Here is an 18,475-nt window from a genome sequence, read left to right on the forward strand (position 1 = left end):
TTTAAAATGGCAGTGATTGTCCAAGATGGCAATGCTCCTGCCCTGTCAAGAGCCAATATGGAGGGCCAATTGCCCTCCTGGAAAACCTATTTTCCCACTTTAAAGTTTTCGTATTAATATTCTTTAGACGTGGAAACGCCACATTCCAGAGAAATTAAACTGCTTAGTATTGTGAAAGGAAAATATCTTGGGCCCCCAAAATCACTAAGGAAACTTCAAGCTGGAAATAGCTTAGGGCAAACCTGCCTCCCATTCTATTCAGTCACTCTTCTCTCTTCTATCTGTCCTTGCTACTAGGTCCCTTCCATGACATGTGGGAATTATAGGAGCTATAATTCAAGATGAGATTTGGGTGGAGACACAGCCAAACCATATCAATGTGTGTAGATTTCTTATTTTCCATTATTACTTAAAAGAAAGCTTGTTTCTAACTCTTCTATGGTCATGTAACAACATATCCTAGAAATCACTTCATGTACAGTACATTCTTTTTAGCACTGCATAAACTAGAAAATCCAGAAATAAATTTCTACACCTACAGTGAACTCATTTTCAACAAAGGTGCGAAGTATATATATTGGGAAAAGGACAGTCTCTTCAATAAATGGTGCCAGAAAAACATGATATCCACATATAGAAGAATGAAACTTCACCCCGTTGTTTACCATATACACAAAAAAAATCAAAATGGATTAAAGACTTAAATCTAAGACCTCGAACTATGAAACTACTACAAGAAAACATTGGGGAAATGCTCCAGGACATTAGTCTGGGCAAAGATTTCTTGAGTAATACCCCAAAAGCATAGATAACCAAAGCAAAAATGGACAAATGGGATCACATCAAGTTAAAAAGCTTCTGCATAGCAAAGGAAACAATCAACAAAGTGAAGAGACAACCCACACAATAGGAGAAAATATTTGCAAACTATACATCTGACAAGGGATTAATAACCAGAATGTAAGGAGCTCAAACAACCCAATAGGAAAAAATTTAATAATTCAATTTAAAAATGAGCAAAAGATCTGAATAGACATTTCTCGAAAGAGGGCATACAAATGGCAAATGGGTATATGAAAAGGTGCTCTACATCATAGATCATCAGATAAATGCAAATCAAAACTACCGTGAGATATCATCTCACCCCAGTTAAAATGGCTTTTATTCAAAAGACAGACAATATCAAATGTTGGTGAGGATGTGAAAGGAGTGAGGGAGGGAATTCTTGCACATTGTTGGTGGGAATGTAAATTAGTACAACCACTGCGGAGAACAGTATGGAGGTTCCTCAAAAAATTAAAACTGAAACCACCATACAGTCCAGCAATCCCACTGGGTATGTACGCAAAAGGAAGGAAATCAGCATATCAAAATGATATCTGCACCCTCCCCTGCAATGTTTATTACAGCACTATTCACAATAACCAAAATTTGGAAGCAACCTAACTGTCCTTCAACAGATGAATGGATACAGGAAATGGACATATACACAATGGAGCCACAATTCAGCCACAAAAATGATGAGATTTTGTTATTTGCAACAATATGGATGGAACTGGAGGACATTATGTTCAGTGAAATAAGCCAGGCACAGAAAGGCAAACTTCACATGTTCTCACTTATTTGTAGGAGCTAAAAACTAAAACAATTAAATGCATGGAGACAGAGAGCAGAATGTTAGTTACCAGAGAGGGGGGAAGGTAAGGTTAGTGGTGAGGAAAGTGGGGATGGTTAGTGGGTACAAAAGTATACTTGGATAGAATGAATAAGATCTAGTATTTGATAGCACAACAGAGTTACTACAGTCAACAATAATTTATTGTACATTTAAAATAACTAAATGAGTATGGATTGTTTCTAACACACAAAAATGATAAATGCTTGTAACAGATACCCCATTTACCCTGATGTGATTATTATGCATTGTATGCCTGTATCACATACTCTATATGTGTACCCATAAAAATTAGAAATTTTTTTAGGCTGGGTGCAGTGGCTCATGACTGTAATCCCAGCACTTTGGGAGGTTGAGGTGGGCAGATCACTTGAGTGCAGGAGTTTGAGACCAGCCTGGGCAACATGGAGGAACTTCATCTCTACAAAAAAAATACAAAAATTAACCAGAGGCAATGGCACGTGCCTGTAGTATCAGCTACTCAAGAGGCTGAGGTGGAAGGATGGTTTGAGCCCAGGAGGCCACCACATCCAGCTAGTTGTATTTTTAGTAAAGACGGGGTTTTACCATGTTGGCCAGGCTGGTCTTGAACTCCTGGCCTCAAGTAAACTGCCCACCTCAGCCTCCCAAAGTGCTGGGATTATAGGCATGAGATACTGCGCCCAGCCTTTTGCCCATTTTTTTAACTGGGTGGTTTCTGTTATTGAGTTGTAAGAATTCTTTATATAATTTGGATAGAACTCATGCTGCATGGTCTTTTCATGTTCTTGACAATGTTCATGTATGCATAGCATTTTTTAAAACTTAGGTCCCATTTTTGTATTTTTATTTGCTTTTGCTCATGTTGTTTCATTGAAGAATCCATTCCAAATAAAAAGGAAGATTTACTTCTATGTTTTCTTCTACGTTTATAGTTTAGCTATTACATTAGGTCATTGATGAATTTTGAGTTAACTTTTAAGTGTAGTGTGAGATGCAATCTAACTTCATTATGTTGTGTGTCTGTGTATACGTGTCCCAGCAGTATTGGTTGAAGACTATTCTGTCTCCATAAAGTAATCTTGGATCCTTCTTGAAAATCAAGGGGCCTTAGATGTATGGGTTTCTTTATGGATTCTCAATTCTATTCCATTTATCTATATGACTGCCTCCTGGGTTCAAGTGATCCTCCCACCTCAGCCTCTCCAGTAGTCTCCAGCTGGGACTACAGACATACACCACCACAACTGGCTAATTATTGTATTTCTTGTAGAGGTGGGGTTTCTGATGTTCACTGAGAAATCTAAAACTAATGCATACAATTATAAAATAGAAAAATTCCAGCAAATATTCATTGCTGAAGAAAATAAGAATATAATTGTAACACATTATGTATGTACACTCAATAAAAAATTCCAGAAAAACAGATATGCTTATTCAGAAATACGCAAAGGTATTTATTTAAATTTTTTTTTTTTTTTTTTTTTTTTTTTTGAGACAGGGTCTCACTCTGTTGCCCTGGCTGGAGTGCAGTAGCACTATCATAGGTCACTACAACCTCAATCTTCCAGACTCAAGCGATGTAAGGATGCAGCAAAAATACAAAGACATGTGGCTGACATTCTAGGGGTCATCAATTTCGACATATTCATTAGTGTTTTGAAAGTGTGTGAATAAACTCTTATACTAAGGCCTGTCTCCTGAATAATAACTAATTGTCAAACTTCTGTTTGAAACCCTGCAGCACGACTTACAAGCATTCTCTGCTATGACAGTCCCATGACCACTAGGGTATGCTGAGCTATGGCTGAAACACTAACTTTAAACAAATATTTTACTTCCCATAAGACCAGATGAAAACTATCAGCAGCATTGATTCTGTGATAAATGACAAGATATGAACTCACACTTACCACATGCCTCTTATTTTTAATGTTTCTCTCCTTTGTGAACTCTCACATGAGACTGTAGTGAGACTGAGTAGAGGCTTTATCACACACATCACACTACTAAGGTTTCTTTCCAGTGTGGACACTGATGAAGTTGAAGAGTTAAAGTCTGAATGAAGCACATACCATTCTGCCACACTTCCATGGTTTCTCTCCTATGTGAAGCCTCTGAGGCCTAATATTTCCGGTGATGTAGCAATCACACTACTGGGTATATCCAAAGGAAAGGAAATCAGTATGCCGAGGAGATATCTGCACTCCCATGTTCACTGCAGCACTACTCACAATAGCCAAGATACGGAACCCACCTAAGTGTCCATCAATAGATGAAGAAAAGGTGGCATACATATATATATACACACACACACACACACACACACACACAATGAAATACTCTTTAGATATAACAAAGAAAATTGTGTCACTTGTGGCAACATGGATGAGCTTTGGAGGACATTATTTTAAACAATATAACCCAAGCAAAGAAAGACAAATACCAACTGTCCTTACTCACATGTGGAAGCTAAAAAAAAGCTGATTTCATAGAAGTAGTGAGAACAATGGCTCTAGAGGCAGGGAAGGGTGGGGGATAGGTGGGATGGCCAAAGGTTGGCTAAAGGATACAAAAGTACAGGTAGATAGGAGGAAGAAGTTCTACTATTCTGCAGCACTAAAGGTGACTATCATCAACAACGATGTATTTTCAAATTGCTAGAACAATGAATTTTTAATTTTCCCAACACAAAGAAGAGATCATTGTTTGAGGTGATAAATATGCTAATTACACTGATTTGATCATTATATATCATATATGTATATTTAAATATCAAATTTCCCCCTTAAATATGTGCAACACTTACGTGTCATTTAAAAATAATGATAAAATTATATCAAGATTCAAGCGCCTCTTGTAGCGCTTCCCACAGTCCTCACATTTGGATGGATTTTCTCCACTGTGGTCTCTTGGTTGGTCTTTACGGTATGACCGGTGTACAAGCTTCTTTCCACAGTCCTCACATTTGAATGGTTTTTTCCGGCAGTGGAGTCTCTTATGATTCAAAATACTTGAGGCCTGTCTAAAGCTCTTCCCACAGTCATCACAGTTATAAGGTCTCTCTCCTGTGTGGGCTCTATGGTGCAAGTCAAGACCTGACTTAGTAATGTAGCTCTTCCCACACTTGTCACATTTGTATGGCTTTTCTCCAGTGTGGACTCGCTGATGGATCAAAAGATATGAGGACCGTCTGAAGCTCTTCCCACATTCTTTACAATTATATGGTTTCTCTCCTGTGTGGATCGTCTGATGCTTACACAAATCCAGCCTACCGATGAAGCCTTTTCCATATTCCCCAGTGTTGTTTGGTTTCTTTCCTGTGTGGACCACACAATGCCTATTAAGACTTGACCTAAGACGGAAGCTCATACTACATATCTCACATTTGAATGGCTTCTCCCCTGTGTGAATTCTCTGATGTTTCTGAAGCTGGAAATCATGAATGAAAGCCCTCCCACATGCCTCACAATTATAATGTTTCTCTCCCATGTGTAATTTGCAATGAACTGTAAGTGCTGATCTACATCTGAAGCCTCTCCCACATTGTTCACATTTGAAAGGTTTCTCTCCAGTGTGGACTCTCTGATGAGTTTGCAGATGTAAACTCTGACTGAATTCCTTACCACACACGTCACACTTAAAGAGTTTCTCTCCCAGGTGGACTCTCTGATGAATATGAAGTGCTGAGATGTAACAGAAGCTTTTTCCACACTCATCACGGGAATGAGACTTCTCTGCTGAGTGTATTTGCTGAGGAAGATCAAAGATGGAAACATCACTGAAGGATTGTTTACACTTCCCACAATTGGAAGGTTTCTGTCCTGTATGCATTATAGATAGTCCTTCCTCAACCTGGGAGTGGGCATCACCCTGTTCAAAGAACTGAGAGCTATTTATGGTAGAGTCTTGAGGCCTGGTTAAATCACTTGCAATTTCTTCCCAGATCTGCTGGCAGGACAACCCTTCATGTGTTCCTGCTTCTGGAACAGTCTTCATCTCAGGTTGGATCTTGCCTCCTATCAGAATACAAAATTAAGAGATCAGGACAAGCTATGCCCTGTTCAGTGTTTTTAAGAGTTCACACTTAGGACATGGTATGAAACTTCAATGAACATTCAGTTTTTGTTTTCCAAGTGCACCCTGGTTTCTGGTTTGCATGAGAGCAATCTAAAACCATACCATGTTGCCGGGCACGGTGGCTCACACCCATAATCCCAGCACTTTGGGAGGCTGAGGCCTGCGAATCACTTGAGGTCAGGAGTTCAGGACCAGCCTGACCAATAGTGAAACCCTGTCTCTACTAAAAATATAAAAATCAGCCAGGTGTAGTGGAACACACCTATAATCCCAGATACTTGGGAGACTGAGGCAAGAGAATTGCTTGAACCCAGGAGGCACAGGTTGCAGTGAGCCGAGATTGTGCCACTACACTCCAGCCTGGGCGACAGAGTGAGACTCTGTCTCAAAACAAGAAGGAAAGGAAAGGAAAAGAAAAGGAAAAGGAAAAGGAAAAGGAGAAAGAAAGAACCATACCACATCTCAAATATAAAATCCTTGATAGAAATAAAAAATTAATATAACACATACATTTAACCTGTTACTATTAAAATTTCCAACTCAGTCTGAAATCTTACATGATAAATTACTAAACTATTATGTACATAATGAAATATGAATCAAAAGGAACTCTAAGGGAAAGCAGTAACATAATAAATACTTTGTATATTTACCTGTATATTGTATTTCCTTATAAAGAAGTTAACCTTCCTTTCTGTACAAGGTGGCTTAAAAAACATTTTTAAAAATAAGAAAAGAAGTTAACCTAACTAAAAAGAGGTTGGGACTTTGTCCTCAGTATCTGAGAGATAATCTGTAGGATCTTGAAGGGGCATGCCTGAGGAAAGTGTCTCTGTTTGCTTGGGGGCAAATCTTGGGTAACTCTTGATAGTGAAATAATATAATTTAGGGTTGTGACTGGCCACAGCTTTGGGGGATGGAAAATGGCAGGTGGAATTCCCCATATCAGAAAAAATAACAATGTGATTTAATGTGGGGCTTTAGGTCACAGGGAACCAGTGGACCAAAAGACTAAATAACCACAAAGGAATCAACCAACCAATTATGGCTGTGTAATGGAGCCCCAATAATTACTCTGATCCCAGCACTCAGTTGACTTTCCCTGATTGGTAGTTCCCTGTGTCTAAGTCACATGCTAATTTTGGGTATGTAACATGCCCCACTCTACTGTGAGAATACAATAGGAAATCCACATTTGGTGCTTCACTGGACTCTGTCTTATTTGGTTTTCCCCACTGGCTAACTATAATATGCATCTTTTCCCTGTAAATGTCAGTAACTGTGAGAATAAATGCATCCAGTGAGTTCTGAGAGTCTTTCTAGGAAATTATTGAAAGTGAAAGTAGTTTTGAAAAACTCCTGAATTTGCACTTGGAGTGAAGTGAGAGCAGTTCTCTGTAAAATGTCCCATTAAAATTTTTAGTTTAACCCTTCACGATACTAAACATCAAACACCTTAGAGTCTTTATATCTACAAATCGAAAGTATTCCTATGCAAGAATTTTGCATGACACATATAAAATACTTAATCTCACTTTTCTGTTTTTATATGGACAGTAACTTGGTTATCTGAAACAGACAACTGCAGTTCTGAGGGGAATCTGAAAGGCTGTCCTTCCAGGGGTCCACAAAGGAGGATGCTCTTGATCAGACAATCAATGATGTGAAGAATCACTTGGAATGAAAAGAAAGCCTATAATGTAGATAAACAGGCCTTTATAACTGTTTTTATATTCAAGACTACATATCAGTGAGCTGAAATAAAGTTAAAACCTGCAGTAGACATTTATAGAAAGGAACCAGAATGAAAATTATCACAGCGTGGAGACAAGCAGGAAAGGTATCGTTAATGAAATGTCAGCTAGTCACTCACATACATCTACCTGCATGAAAAATGTCCAGGTTATACCGAAAGAGGTGTTTCTTACTATGGTTCATGCTCACAAAATGCTCAAACCTTTGTCAGGGTATTACCAAGTCCTGAATCAGGTAAATTTTTCTGATGGAGAGTTAAGTTCCAAAGGTTGAATCCTGGAAAATATTAACAGGTAAGTGGATACCTATCGGTGTACAGTGGTGACAGAGAAGGGCTGGGCTCCTGGCCAAACTCCACCCTTAAGCCTAGAACCTCGGCCCTAAGTGGAAACAGATGACCCCATTTTTCTGCCCAAATGTTGCTTTTTTGGCCTGCCTGCCACTATCCTGTGCCCATAAAAGATTTCAGCTGGCAGAGCAACACAAGCAGCTGAGTGGCAAGGATACAAGTTGCTGAGCAGTAAGCAGAGAAGCAACTGAGTGTTGGAAACTATAGATAGATCTGGCTAACTTCAGAAGGTGTGGCTTTGGAGAGCGGTCTAGCCACAAATGGCCTGGCTTCAGAAACGAATCACCTTCCCATCCCCTTTCCAGTCTCCTTTTCTGCTGAGAGCCACCTACTGCTCAATAAAGTCTTCTTTATTCATTACCTTTCACACAGTTCATGTGACCCGGTTCTTCCTGGATGCTGGACAAGAACCCAGCTGCCAAGAGGGCAGGGGCAGCTACTCTGAAGCTCCACTGAGCTGGCTGGCACTTGGCCATCCCCAGATGGCAGAGCTGAAACAGCACGGGTTGTAACATGCTTGGACATTGCTGTGGGGCATGCACAGAGCCTGCTCCCACCAGAGAGGAGCGACCAGCCAATTCCAGCATTCATTTGCTCCAGTTCCAGCACTTGCTCGCTTGCATGCTCTCTCCCGCAAGGAGTGGACAGCGGAGGGCTGAGTGAAACAAACCCTGCAGTTTCCGCCCGCAAAGATGGTCAAGGGAACAATCCTCTCATCAGTACAGGGATATATTTAATACACTGTGACTTATAAATAAGAGGTCTTTAAGGAGAAGGGAAGGTCTCTCAGGATGTTTCTATTTTGAGAAAGTAATTCCCCAATTCCTTCCAGGTCATACCGCTTACCAGTTCAAAATATAGCACTAAATCTATAAAAATAAACAAAAAGCCTGTAAAATCTGTGTCCTTTTAACTTTTTGACAATTAAATTTGCATAATGTAAAGATGAGGAAATATACACATTTTTGAAGAAAGATGACCAGAAACAGAGTCAACATTCAGCTACATAACTTGCGTCTTCTCATCCTCATTCTTCCCCCTTTAAGGGAAGGAAGGAGGAACCTGGGGGCAGTGAAGTGCAGACTGACTTTGGAAAAGGCAAATGGGCTGCAAATGGGTAAAGCTTTCAAAGGAAATGTAGCTGGAAATCCTCATTCAAAAAGACTTTCTTCCCAGATATAAATGTGCTCCCTATGGAAAGCTCCAGGGTAGGTCCCAGGGAAGGCATATTACTCAGCGTGGTCATGAAAAAAAGTGCTATGCTTAGAAGTTTCCACAGGACATGGGTCAACTGCACACACATAAAACCAATCATGTCAAGGAAACCTAAGAAAGTTGAAAATGGATAAGCAGTCATCCACAGGGGAAAAAAAAAAAAAAGGTTCTGCAATATATAATCAGCCCTCCATATCCATGGATTTGGCACCCATGGATTCAACCAACAGTGCTTAAAAATTATTTAGGGAAAAAAATTTCAGTTCCAAAGAGCAAAACTGGAATTTCTCACAAACTGAGTCCTATGTTGAATCCTTCTGAATGAAGTGACAGGTAGGCACTGCATTTGGTATTATAACTGGTCTAGACATGATTTAAAGTATATGGGAGGATGTACATAGGTTATAGGCAAATACTCCACATATATCAGGAACTTGAACATCTCTGGCTTTCGGTATCCATGTGGGGTCCTGAAATCAAATCCCTATGGCTTCCAAGGGACTAATATATTTCATTCACTCTGGTTCATGTATTACTTATTAGCTAGCTCCATGATTCCTATAGACAGTAAAGTCCCCCCATCCATTAATTCATTCATCAAGATACCAAATATTTATAGATCCCTCCATGTACTGGAACTATTCTAGGTACTGAAAATGCAGTCATAAACAAACAGATAAACACCTTGTGGAGATTATATTTGAAAGGGATTAGGTGATCTACCAGTAAACAAAAGCATATGACACACAATACTTGCAGGCCAAGTAAAGATAGGATGGTATTTTCAATAGGGTTCTTGAAGATGACCTCTCCCATGATAGTAAAACTCAGCAGAGACCTGCATAAACTAAGGGAGGGGGTCAGTAAGTTTTGTGGGGACAGAGGATTCCAGTCAGAGAGAAAAGCAAGTGAGGGCTCTGTGGCAGAAGCTTCTATAGTAGGGAACATAATTGTTCCTGAAAGATGTCTACATCCAACCTTCAGGACCTATGAATCTGACACATTACACAGCAAGGCAGATTAAGGCTGCAGATGTCATTGAGGTCACTAATCAGCTAAGCAGAAAGTAGGAAAGTCAACTTGGATCATGCAGGAGTGATGAATACAATCACAAGGGACCTGAAAGGTGGAAGACATAGGCATAAGAAGAGTGGCAGAGGGAGCGTGACTCTGGAAGAATGGTCAAGGATGCAATGTAGCTGCCTTCAAAGATGGAGGAATGGAAACTAGAGCCAAGGAGCGTGGACAGTGTCTAGGGACTGGTAAAACAAACGAAGGCTTCTCTCCGTGAACATCCAGAAAGGAACAAAGCCCTAAGACAGCTTGATTTTTGTCCAGTGAGATGTGTTACACTTCGGGCCTAAAGAAAAGAGAAATAATAAATGCTTCTTATTTAATCATCTAAGTTCGTGGTCATTGGGTACCAGCAACAGGTGATACAGTGTACTTGGCAGGATGGAGAAACAAGAGGGATGACAAGGTGGCCAGAAAAGATAGAGAAAGAGGGAGAGCATGGGAGATGTAGTTAAGAGGCAGTGAAGAATGAAGAGTAGACCACAGGGGTTTCTAGAAGCCACTTAAAGAGGCTTTCATAAAAATAAGAAGCCAGAATGGCTCTTAAGCTGAGGAATGACAATCTGACATCCCTGTCCTAAGGATCACTTTAGCCGCCATGAGGAGAACAGATGTCAGGGTGGGAAGGCACGGAGCAGGGCCACCAGCTGGAAGGAGGTTATAATAATCCAGGAAAGATGTTTGGCCATTTAGGACAAGGTAATGCAGTTGAACATGCACAGAAGTAAAACAGATGGAAGTCACAAACAAGGACACACAGTTGCTTGCTTCTTACCTGAATTCCCTTCTCTTTGGGTTGCTATATCCATCATCCAAAACTTTTCCTCCTTTAGAAAGTGGAAAGTATCTCGGTGGAATGGTTGATGCCCTGTAAACAGGCAAAGTCACATGCTTAATCCCAACATATTCTAGATAATATCAGGGTAACACTTACTGGAAATTTAGGTTCCCACTGCACACTTAAACTTGAACACCCTAGGATACAAAACCACTCCCGGGACCTGACATTCCCTTATAGAAGATGCCTGTCCTCACCCACTGACAGCAGGTTCCTGAAGTTCTCCAGCATCACATCTCGATACAGCTTCCTCTGGGCAAGGTCCAGCAGCCCCAGCTCCTCCTCAGTGAAGACCACCGCCACATCCTTGAAGGTCACTGCCTCCTACAGCATCAAACATATGCAACCTCAATCTCACAACCAATGGTTACTGGGAGAGAAGCAACATTGAGGAGGTCAACGGAAAAAGTGGAAAGCTTTTCTGGATCTTCAGAGATGTAGGTCAACTTATAGAATTCCCATTCATTCTAGTCTGTGTCCTGACAATGACACACCTTGATTGTCCCAAGCATCATCACAAGTCCAACGATGGAGAAGTGCTGTGGTCTTATTTAGTGAACTCATTGAGTTTACCGGTATGTAGCCCCCCTAGGAGTCTAAATGCTGCATCCTGGGCTATAGGTATATAGGTTTCAATGAACCTTGCTAATAGTCCCAGCAACAGTGAGCAATTCAGTCAGTATCTGCCCAACCTGGCAGCCGGTTGATGAGGCTGTGGCTGTGAAACCCCAATCTCAGTATTCCCAATAATTATTTTTCCTTTTCCCCTTTATAGTGCACATCCTGTTGGTAGTTTGTGGTTCAGATCACCACAGTAACCGACAAAGGTCCTCCTGACTCTAATCTGGAGGTGATGCTTCCCTGAACATCCCCTGACTTCTACAGGATCCCACAGTGGTGAAGAATGAGACCACAGAACACTGTAGGGGGTATCAGGGTCCTTCTGATGGTACTGGGGACACCTGATCCTTCCATTTGGGTGGCTGGCACTATCAGGCATATCTTTTTGTACAGGACATGACCTCCTTCCTGACTGAACAACTCAGGCAGGAAAGTCTTGGCCAAAAAACCAGGGAAATGGATGTCTACAGTGGTAGTAGCCTCAGGACAGGGACAGACAGACTGGGTCGCTACACCACATCAGCCCGCCCCCTATCCAACAGCTATTAATCTGCTGTTTCCCCAAGGGTGTGGCAGCAGAGGCCTGGAAGCACAGCACATTCCTTAAGTTATCTCAAGCTGCAGTCACCTTATGTTACCTGGCTAAGTGTTCCATCTGCTACCCTGGATTTATTCTATCACCAACCACAGTGACCCTCTCATCCTGACCATGGTAAACCACACCAGCATCCCTCATGCCACAGTGCACACCAACAGCTCCATAACCCTGGCTTGTCAAGTCAGGACCTGGCACCTGCCACATGAGAGAGAGCTGGAGGGCCCAGTGGTAACTGGTGTAAGGCAACAGAATCACACAACCTCAACAAAGCTACAGTGGACTGTGCTTGCTCACACCATGTTCCTTTGACTACCTGGATGAGAAATGTTCCATATAATGAAAACCAGAACTGGATGAGTGGCATTCCTCTCTGTAAGGGCCGCATGAATGTCATACGCGGGGAACTGACCTTATGCAACTGTGCCAAAAATGAGTTCTGGCTGGCAAAAGATAATGTCCCCATTCCCACAAATGGGTCACAGAACAGCCAAACAAGGGAATGGGTGTTGTGTGCACCTGAGCCTTATGGCTTTCTCTGTGGATGGTTTGGAGGGTGACCCAGATACAGGGTGGCTATGTCATGCCTGGAAAGCTGGCAGACTGTTAGATCCTAAACACTGGGCATGCCGGGGGTGCCCCTAGATCTCACCCTGGGAGCGAGATGTACCACTGGGCAAGAAGGCTAAAGCTGTGCCCCAGGCTGACTGGGGACCTGCCTGGAGTTGTAGCTAGCTTCCAGATTTATGTTCTATACCTACAAGTCAATTCCCATGAAAACTGGTGAGACACCTGTCACAGACAATGGTCAATAGATACTGCTTCTTACACGGCCACTGCCTCGGGAGCCCAGCAACATCCCTTCACTCCCTCAGGAAGGTTCAAAAAACACAAGTGCTCTGTGCTTACTGGGAGGAGTGGGTCTGCGACTGCCAACACCTCCGGTCTTCTCTGGATACATAACTACTGTAAAAACTCAATGAGAGGCAACCCAGAAGCAGGCCCACTGGCTTCAGACACTGGGGCCATCTAAATGATTCTTCTTTGGTATCTTCAGCAGCTTCTTATTTTGATAACTGGGACCCAGGCAGGATTGCTACTTCAGGAAGGTCTGGCCGTGCTGCTTGTGGTCGTGCTCCTCTGGGGTCCACGGAATGTATTCCAGCTATAATTCCATGAAGTTGGCAGAGATTGTGTCAGTCAAGGTATTACACTGATCTAACAAGATCAACCAACACCTCCAGGCCTAGGGAGGTCGATGGGCACATGAAATGGACCAGTTGGCTAAGGGGGATATCTAGGTCAGGGGATGGACTGCAGGACAGTTGTAGGCAAACATGTCCGAGGTCACATGGTTAGAAATGGGCAGACTCAGTTCTCTCCCCTTTCTTGCTTGCAGTTCTCAAGAATAACTGTAGATTATTCTAGGAATGCAGTATTATGGGGAGGAATTAACTGCTTTTGACAATCTGGGCTTTGTTCCTCTCTCACCTGGAAGCAGGATGTCCTTCAAGTTTTTCTCCATGAGTCATGGCACCCTGAAGTATATAAACAAGGGCAGGTTACCTTCTGGGGTGCCTCAGCTCTGGTGCAAGTGGGGCACATACAGTCAAGATTCCATCTGCTCAAGGTAGCTTTCTTGAGCCCTGCATGGCCGGCTCACAGTGGACCCCAGGCTTCTGGGCTCCCTTATTGCCAATCTGTAGTCATAAATCTGCTTCATGTAATCTGTTACATGTGAGTGTGTTCTGTCCCACAGGACTCACACGAGTTGGTAAACAGTGCACAGTGAACCTGCTCCATGGTACTCGGTGTGAGACAGCTATGTAGTGTGTCTTCTGCACTTGCAAGGCACAAACCGCATATGCTTATTGCAGCATTTAGTGTCCTGATCAAAAGCCAGCATGCTTCAGTACATGTCCTAAGAGTCTGCCCTTTTCTAACCATGTGACCTCAGACATGTTTGCCTACAAGCCTTGCTCCCTCTGCAAATAATAGTTCTTATACGACAGAGTTTCAAGAATTAGGAAATATACAGTATTTTGAAAAGTCTATGGCACAGACTAAGTGTTTAATGAACATTAGCTAGTATTACTTATTACTGTTTATTACCATTATCTATTTCAGGGTTCCACAGTATTCCAGGGAACAGATTATCTATTTTTAGCTACACTAAAGAATAAATATTTTTACATATTTTCCATTATCAATCCTGCAAAGATAATATAATAAGTAGTAAGATGTAAGAACATCTAACTCTCCTGTCTCATTTAAAATAATTTCATGTGCAAATTAAAATGTGAAAAATAACCACATTTAATATTATCATCATATAATTGCATACTTTCGTCTCACTTTTTTCCCTACCTCTCCAATCATTCAACAGAATACGAGTACTCTAATTCTCCTTATCATGGCCAAGGGTAGTTTATAAATATTCCCATGGTTTTGGTAACCTGATTAGGAAGAACAATTCATTGTATTATTCTCACTTATTATTATAAACGAATACCATCACTTTTGCCATCTCTATTTCTTCTTTTACAATTGCCTTTTAGTGTTCTTTGTTCCAATCTGTTTGAACTATTTTCTTTATCCTTTTAGAAGATTCTTATTCTGGATTTATTCTTCCTTAACTATCCAAGGGGTAAATATCTTTGCCCCAGGTTGTCATTTTTTTCTGGTAACAATGCGTGAGGCGGGCTGGGCGCAGTGGCTCACGCCTGTAATCCCAACACTTTGGGAGGCCGAGGCGGGTGGATCACGAGGTCAGGAGATCAAGACCATCTTGGCTAACACGGTGAAACCCTGTCTCTACTAAAAATACAAAAAAAATTTAGCTGGGCGTGGTGGTAGGCGCCTGTCATCCCAGCTACTCGGGAGGCTGAGGCAGAAGAATGCCGCGAACCCGGGAGGCAGAGCTTGCAGTGAGCTGAGATCACGCCACTAAACTCCAGCCTGGGCAACAGAGTGAGACTCTGTCTCAAAAACAAAACAAAACAAAACAAAAAAACAATGTGTGAGGCATCTTGTGCCATAAGAAGGAGTTTAGAGATTTTTAAGAACACCTGTGGTAATCACTGTCCTTGGGTACTTGGAACGATGAATACACCTACTCAGATGCCAGGAAAAGAAGAGGTCACACCAACGCAGGACAAAGAGAAGCAGCGCCACCTGTGGATGTCATCACTCAAGGGAGCACTCCAGACACTCACACAACGGGCACCACACCCTCAATGGAGAATTTTTCTTTGTTCTCGTCTCTCTCTTTCATTTGAGCAGAATGGCTAAGATTCCTGATCCTTGATTGCCTCTGTGATTTTTTGCAGGTTTCTCATATTTCTTGAGTTTAGGAGAAGAGAACAGGAACCTCCTCATTCTGCTGCTCTGAGAAGTAAATGAGTGACAGTACACAAGTGACTGGCCAATCTTCAGTATTACTAGACTTTTTTTTTTTTTTTGAGATGGAGTTTCACCCTTGTTGCCCAGGCTGGAGTGCAATGGCCCAATCTCAGCTCACCACAACCTCTGCCTCCTGGTTTGAAGTGATTCTCCTGCTTCAGCCTACCGAGTAGCTGGGATTATAGGCATGCACCACCACGCCCAGCTAATTTTGTATTTTTAGTAGACTCGGGGTTTCTTCAAGTTGGTCAGACTGGTCTCGAACTCCCGACCTCAGGTGATCTGCCTGCCTCAGCCTCCCAAAGTGCTGGGATTATAGGCGTGAGCCACCGCACCCAGCCCAGTATTACTAGACATTTTAAATGAAGGCTTTCTGGCTGGGTGTGGTGGCTTATGCCTGTAATCCCAGCACTTTCAGAGGCCGAGGGGGGCAGATCACTTGAGGTCAGAAGTTCGAGACCAGCCTGACCAACATGATAAAACCCCATCTCTACTAATAATACAAAAATTAGCCAGGCGACAAGAGATCCTCAAAGTCCTGTTGTTCTCCTTGAGTCTTCCCAGGACAGAGAAAAACACAGAACAATCTGAGTAGTAAGATGGAATTTTAACAGTAAGAGAGGAAAGCCCTACTCACCTTGGACGTGGTCATTTTTCCTCCTACTTTAGGGAATTTGCAGAGTCCTGAATGATGCAGTTCAAGGGAAAGCAGAATTGTGCCTGGAAAGTGCCATGAAGACAGAAAAAGAGACATGAAAGGGTGGTCAGGGATGTCACCCACCGACAAGGATTCATATTTTCAATTAGCACATGAATGCTCACAGCAGCATTATTCTTACTAACCCTAAATTGCACACAACCAAGAAGCTCTCCTATGGGTAAATGGATAGAAAAATTGTGGCATATTCACACAATGGAATCTTATTCGGAAATGTAAAGGAATGAAACAATGAGCCATGCAGCAACACCCGTGAACCTTGAAAACATTACAGTAAGTGAAAGAAGCAAGTCACAAAACCCCACAGACCCTACAATTCCATTTACATGAAATGTCTGGAATAGACAAATATATATAGAAAGTAGGTTAGTAGTTGTTCTAAAGTTGAGGTGAGAATGAGGTTTAAAGTAAATGGGCATGAGTTCAACTGGGGGATGAAAGTGATCTCGGCTGAATTATGATGATGATTACTCCACATCAAAGTTCCTAAAGATCACTGACTTGTACACCTGAAATGGGTGAATGCTACAACTAAAATAAACCTAGAGTTAAATAACTGTTAATGCACATATTATTAGAATCAATAAGACTGGATTCTGAGTCCATATTGATAGAATATTTATAGTTGAACACATCAAGGAACCAATAGAGGAGAAATGGAAGCTCTTCTTTACAAGAAAATGCCCACTAATAATGTGTTTTCCCATAAGAAGCTTCATAATTTAAAAAAAAGTAACATAAGAGTGGACAAATCTGAAAGACATCTTCTTGGCCAGTGACAAAGCTAAGATCACCAATGAAGGGACAAACGAACATCACTTGGACCTTGTTATGTTACAATGAAGAGGGCATCTTAATTCACCATTGTACTCCAGCCGGGGTGACAAGAGCGAAACTCTGTCTCAAAAAAAAAGAAAAAGATAAAAAAAAGAAAAAAAAAGAAAAGAAAAGGGCATCTCAGCACTCCTGTGGAATCCCCACCAACAATGTATAATCTGAACCTAAATGTGAAATATATCTGTGGGGGAAAGAAAGAGAGATCAGGCTGTTACTGTGTCTACGTAGAAAAAGGAGGACATAAGAAACTCCATTTTCATCTGTACTAAGAAAAATTCTTCTGCCTTGAGATGCTGTTAATCTACAACCCTAACCCCAACCCTGTGCTCGCAGAAACATGAGCTGTATTGACTCAAGGTTTAATGGATTTAGAGTTCTGCAGGGTGTGCTTTGGTAAAAATGTGTTTGCAGGCAGTATGCTCGGTAAAAGTCATTGCCATTCTCCAGTCTGGAGTAACCGGGGACACAATACACTGCGGAAGGCCACAGGGACCTCTGTGCAAGAAAGCCTGGGCATTGTCCAAGGTTTCTCCCCACTGAGACAGCCTGAGATATGGCCTCATGGGAAGGGAAAGACCTGACTGTCCCCCAGCCCGACGCCCATAAAGAGTCTGTGCTGAGGAGGATTGGTGAAAGAGGAAGGCCTCTTTGCAGTTGAGATAAGAGGAGGCATCTGTCTCCTGCTCGTCCCTGGGAATGGAATGTCTTGGTGTAAAACCCGATCATACATTCTATTTACTGAGATAGGAGAAAACCATCTTATGACTGGAGGTGAGACATGCTGGCAGCAATACTGCTCTTTACTGCACTGAGATGATTGTGTAAAGTCACACATAAATCAGGCACAGCACCTTTCCTTAAACTTACTTATGACACAGAGTCCTTTGCTCACGTTTTCCTGCTGACCCCCTCCCCACCATTACCCTGCCACATGCCCCTCGCCAAAATCATAGAGATTGTGATCAATAAATACTGAGGAAACTCAGAAACTAGAGCCGGTGCAGGTCCTCACTTGCTGAGCGCCAGTCCCTTGGACCCACTTTTCTTCCTCTATACTTTGTCTCTGTGTCTGATTTCTTTTCTCAGTCTCTCGTCTCCACGTTGTGATAAATACCCACAGGTGTGGAGAGGCACGCCCCCTTCAATATCAAACTCCAAATGAACAACTATGGAAATGTGACAGCTAAAGACAACGCATAAACTGGACTTTGAATAGGTGAAGGGTGGGGCAGAGGACAGTCATAAGAACTTTAAGTGAAAAATTTAACAAATTCATATATGGAACTGCAGATTAGATAACACGATGCTAGGCAATATGCTATCCAACACTATCTAGT

The 18,475-nt window shown here is 41.9% G+C and overlaps 1 protein-coding gene across 16 annotated transcripts in view; it reads right to left on the reverse strand.

Annotated features, from left to right (window-relative positions):
• Positions 1–3,332: 3,332 nt before the first annotated feature.
• The window catches only part of LOC103234817 (uncharacterized), a 47,679-nt gene continuing 32,536 nt past the window's right edge, over positions 3,333–18,475 (reverse strand). For 15 of the 16 annotated variants that reach the window (XM_037991768.2, XM_037991770.2, XM_037991769.2 and 12 more), the window contains 4 exons: positions 16,221–16,303; positions 11,163–11,289; positions 10,903–10,995; positions 3,333–5,673 (listed from right to left, as the gene is read on the reverse strand). In XM_037991768.2, coding sequence (XP_037847696.2) covers positions 4,460–5,673; positions 10,903–10,995; positions 11,163–11,289; positions 16,221–16,303 — 1,517 coding nt within the window. In that variant the 3' untranslated portion in view covers positions 3,333–4,459. Of the gene's footprint in view, positions 5,674–10,902; positions 10,996–11,162; positions 11,290–13,090; positions 13,263–16,220; positions 16,304–18,475 lie in introns of those variants that run through there. The other variant, XM_073016318.1, reaches the window with a different exon arrangement.

This window comes from Chlorocebus sabaeus, chromosome 6 (genome assembly GCF_047675955.1).
Source record: "Chlorocebus sabaeus isolate Y175 chromosome 6, mChlSab1.0.hap1, whole genome shotgun sequence".
NCBI classification, from domain to species: Eukaryota; Metazoa; Chordata; class Mammalia; order Primates; family Cercopithecidae; genus Chlorocebus; species Chlorocebus sabaeus.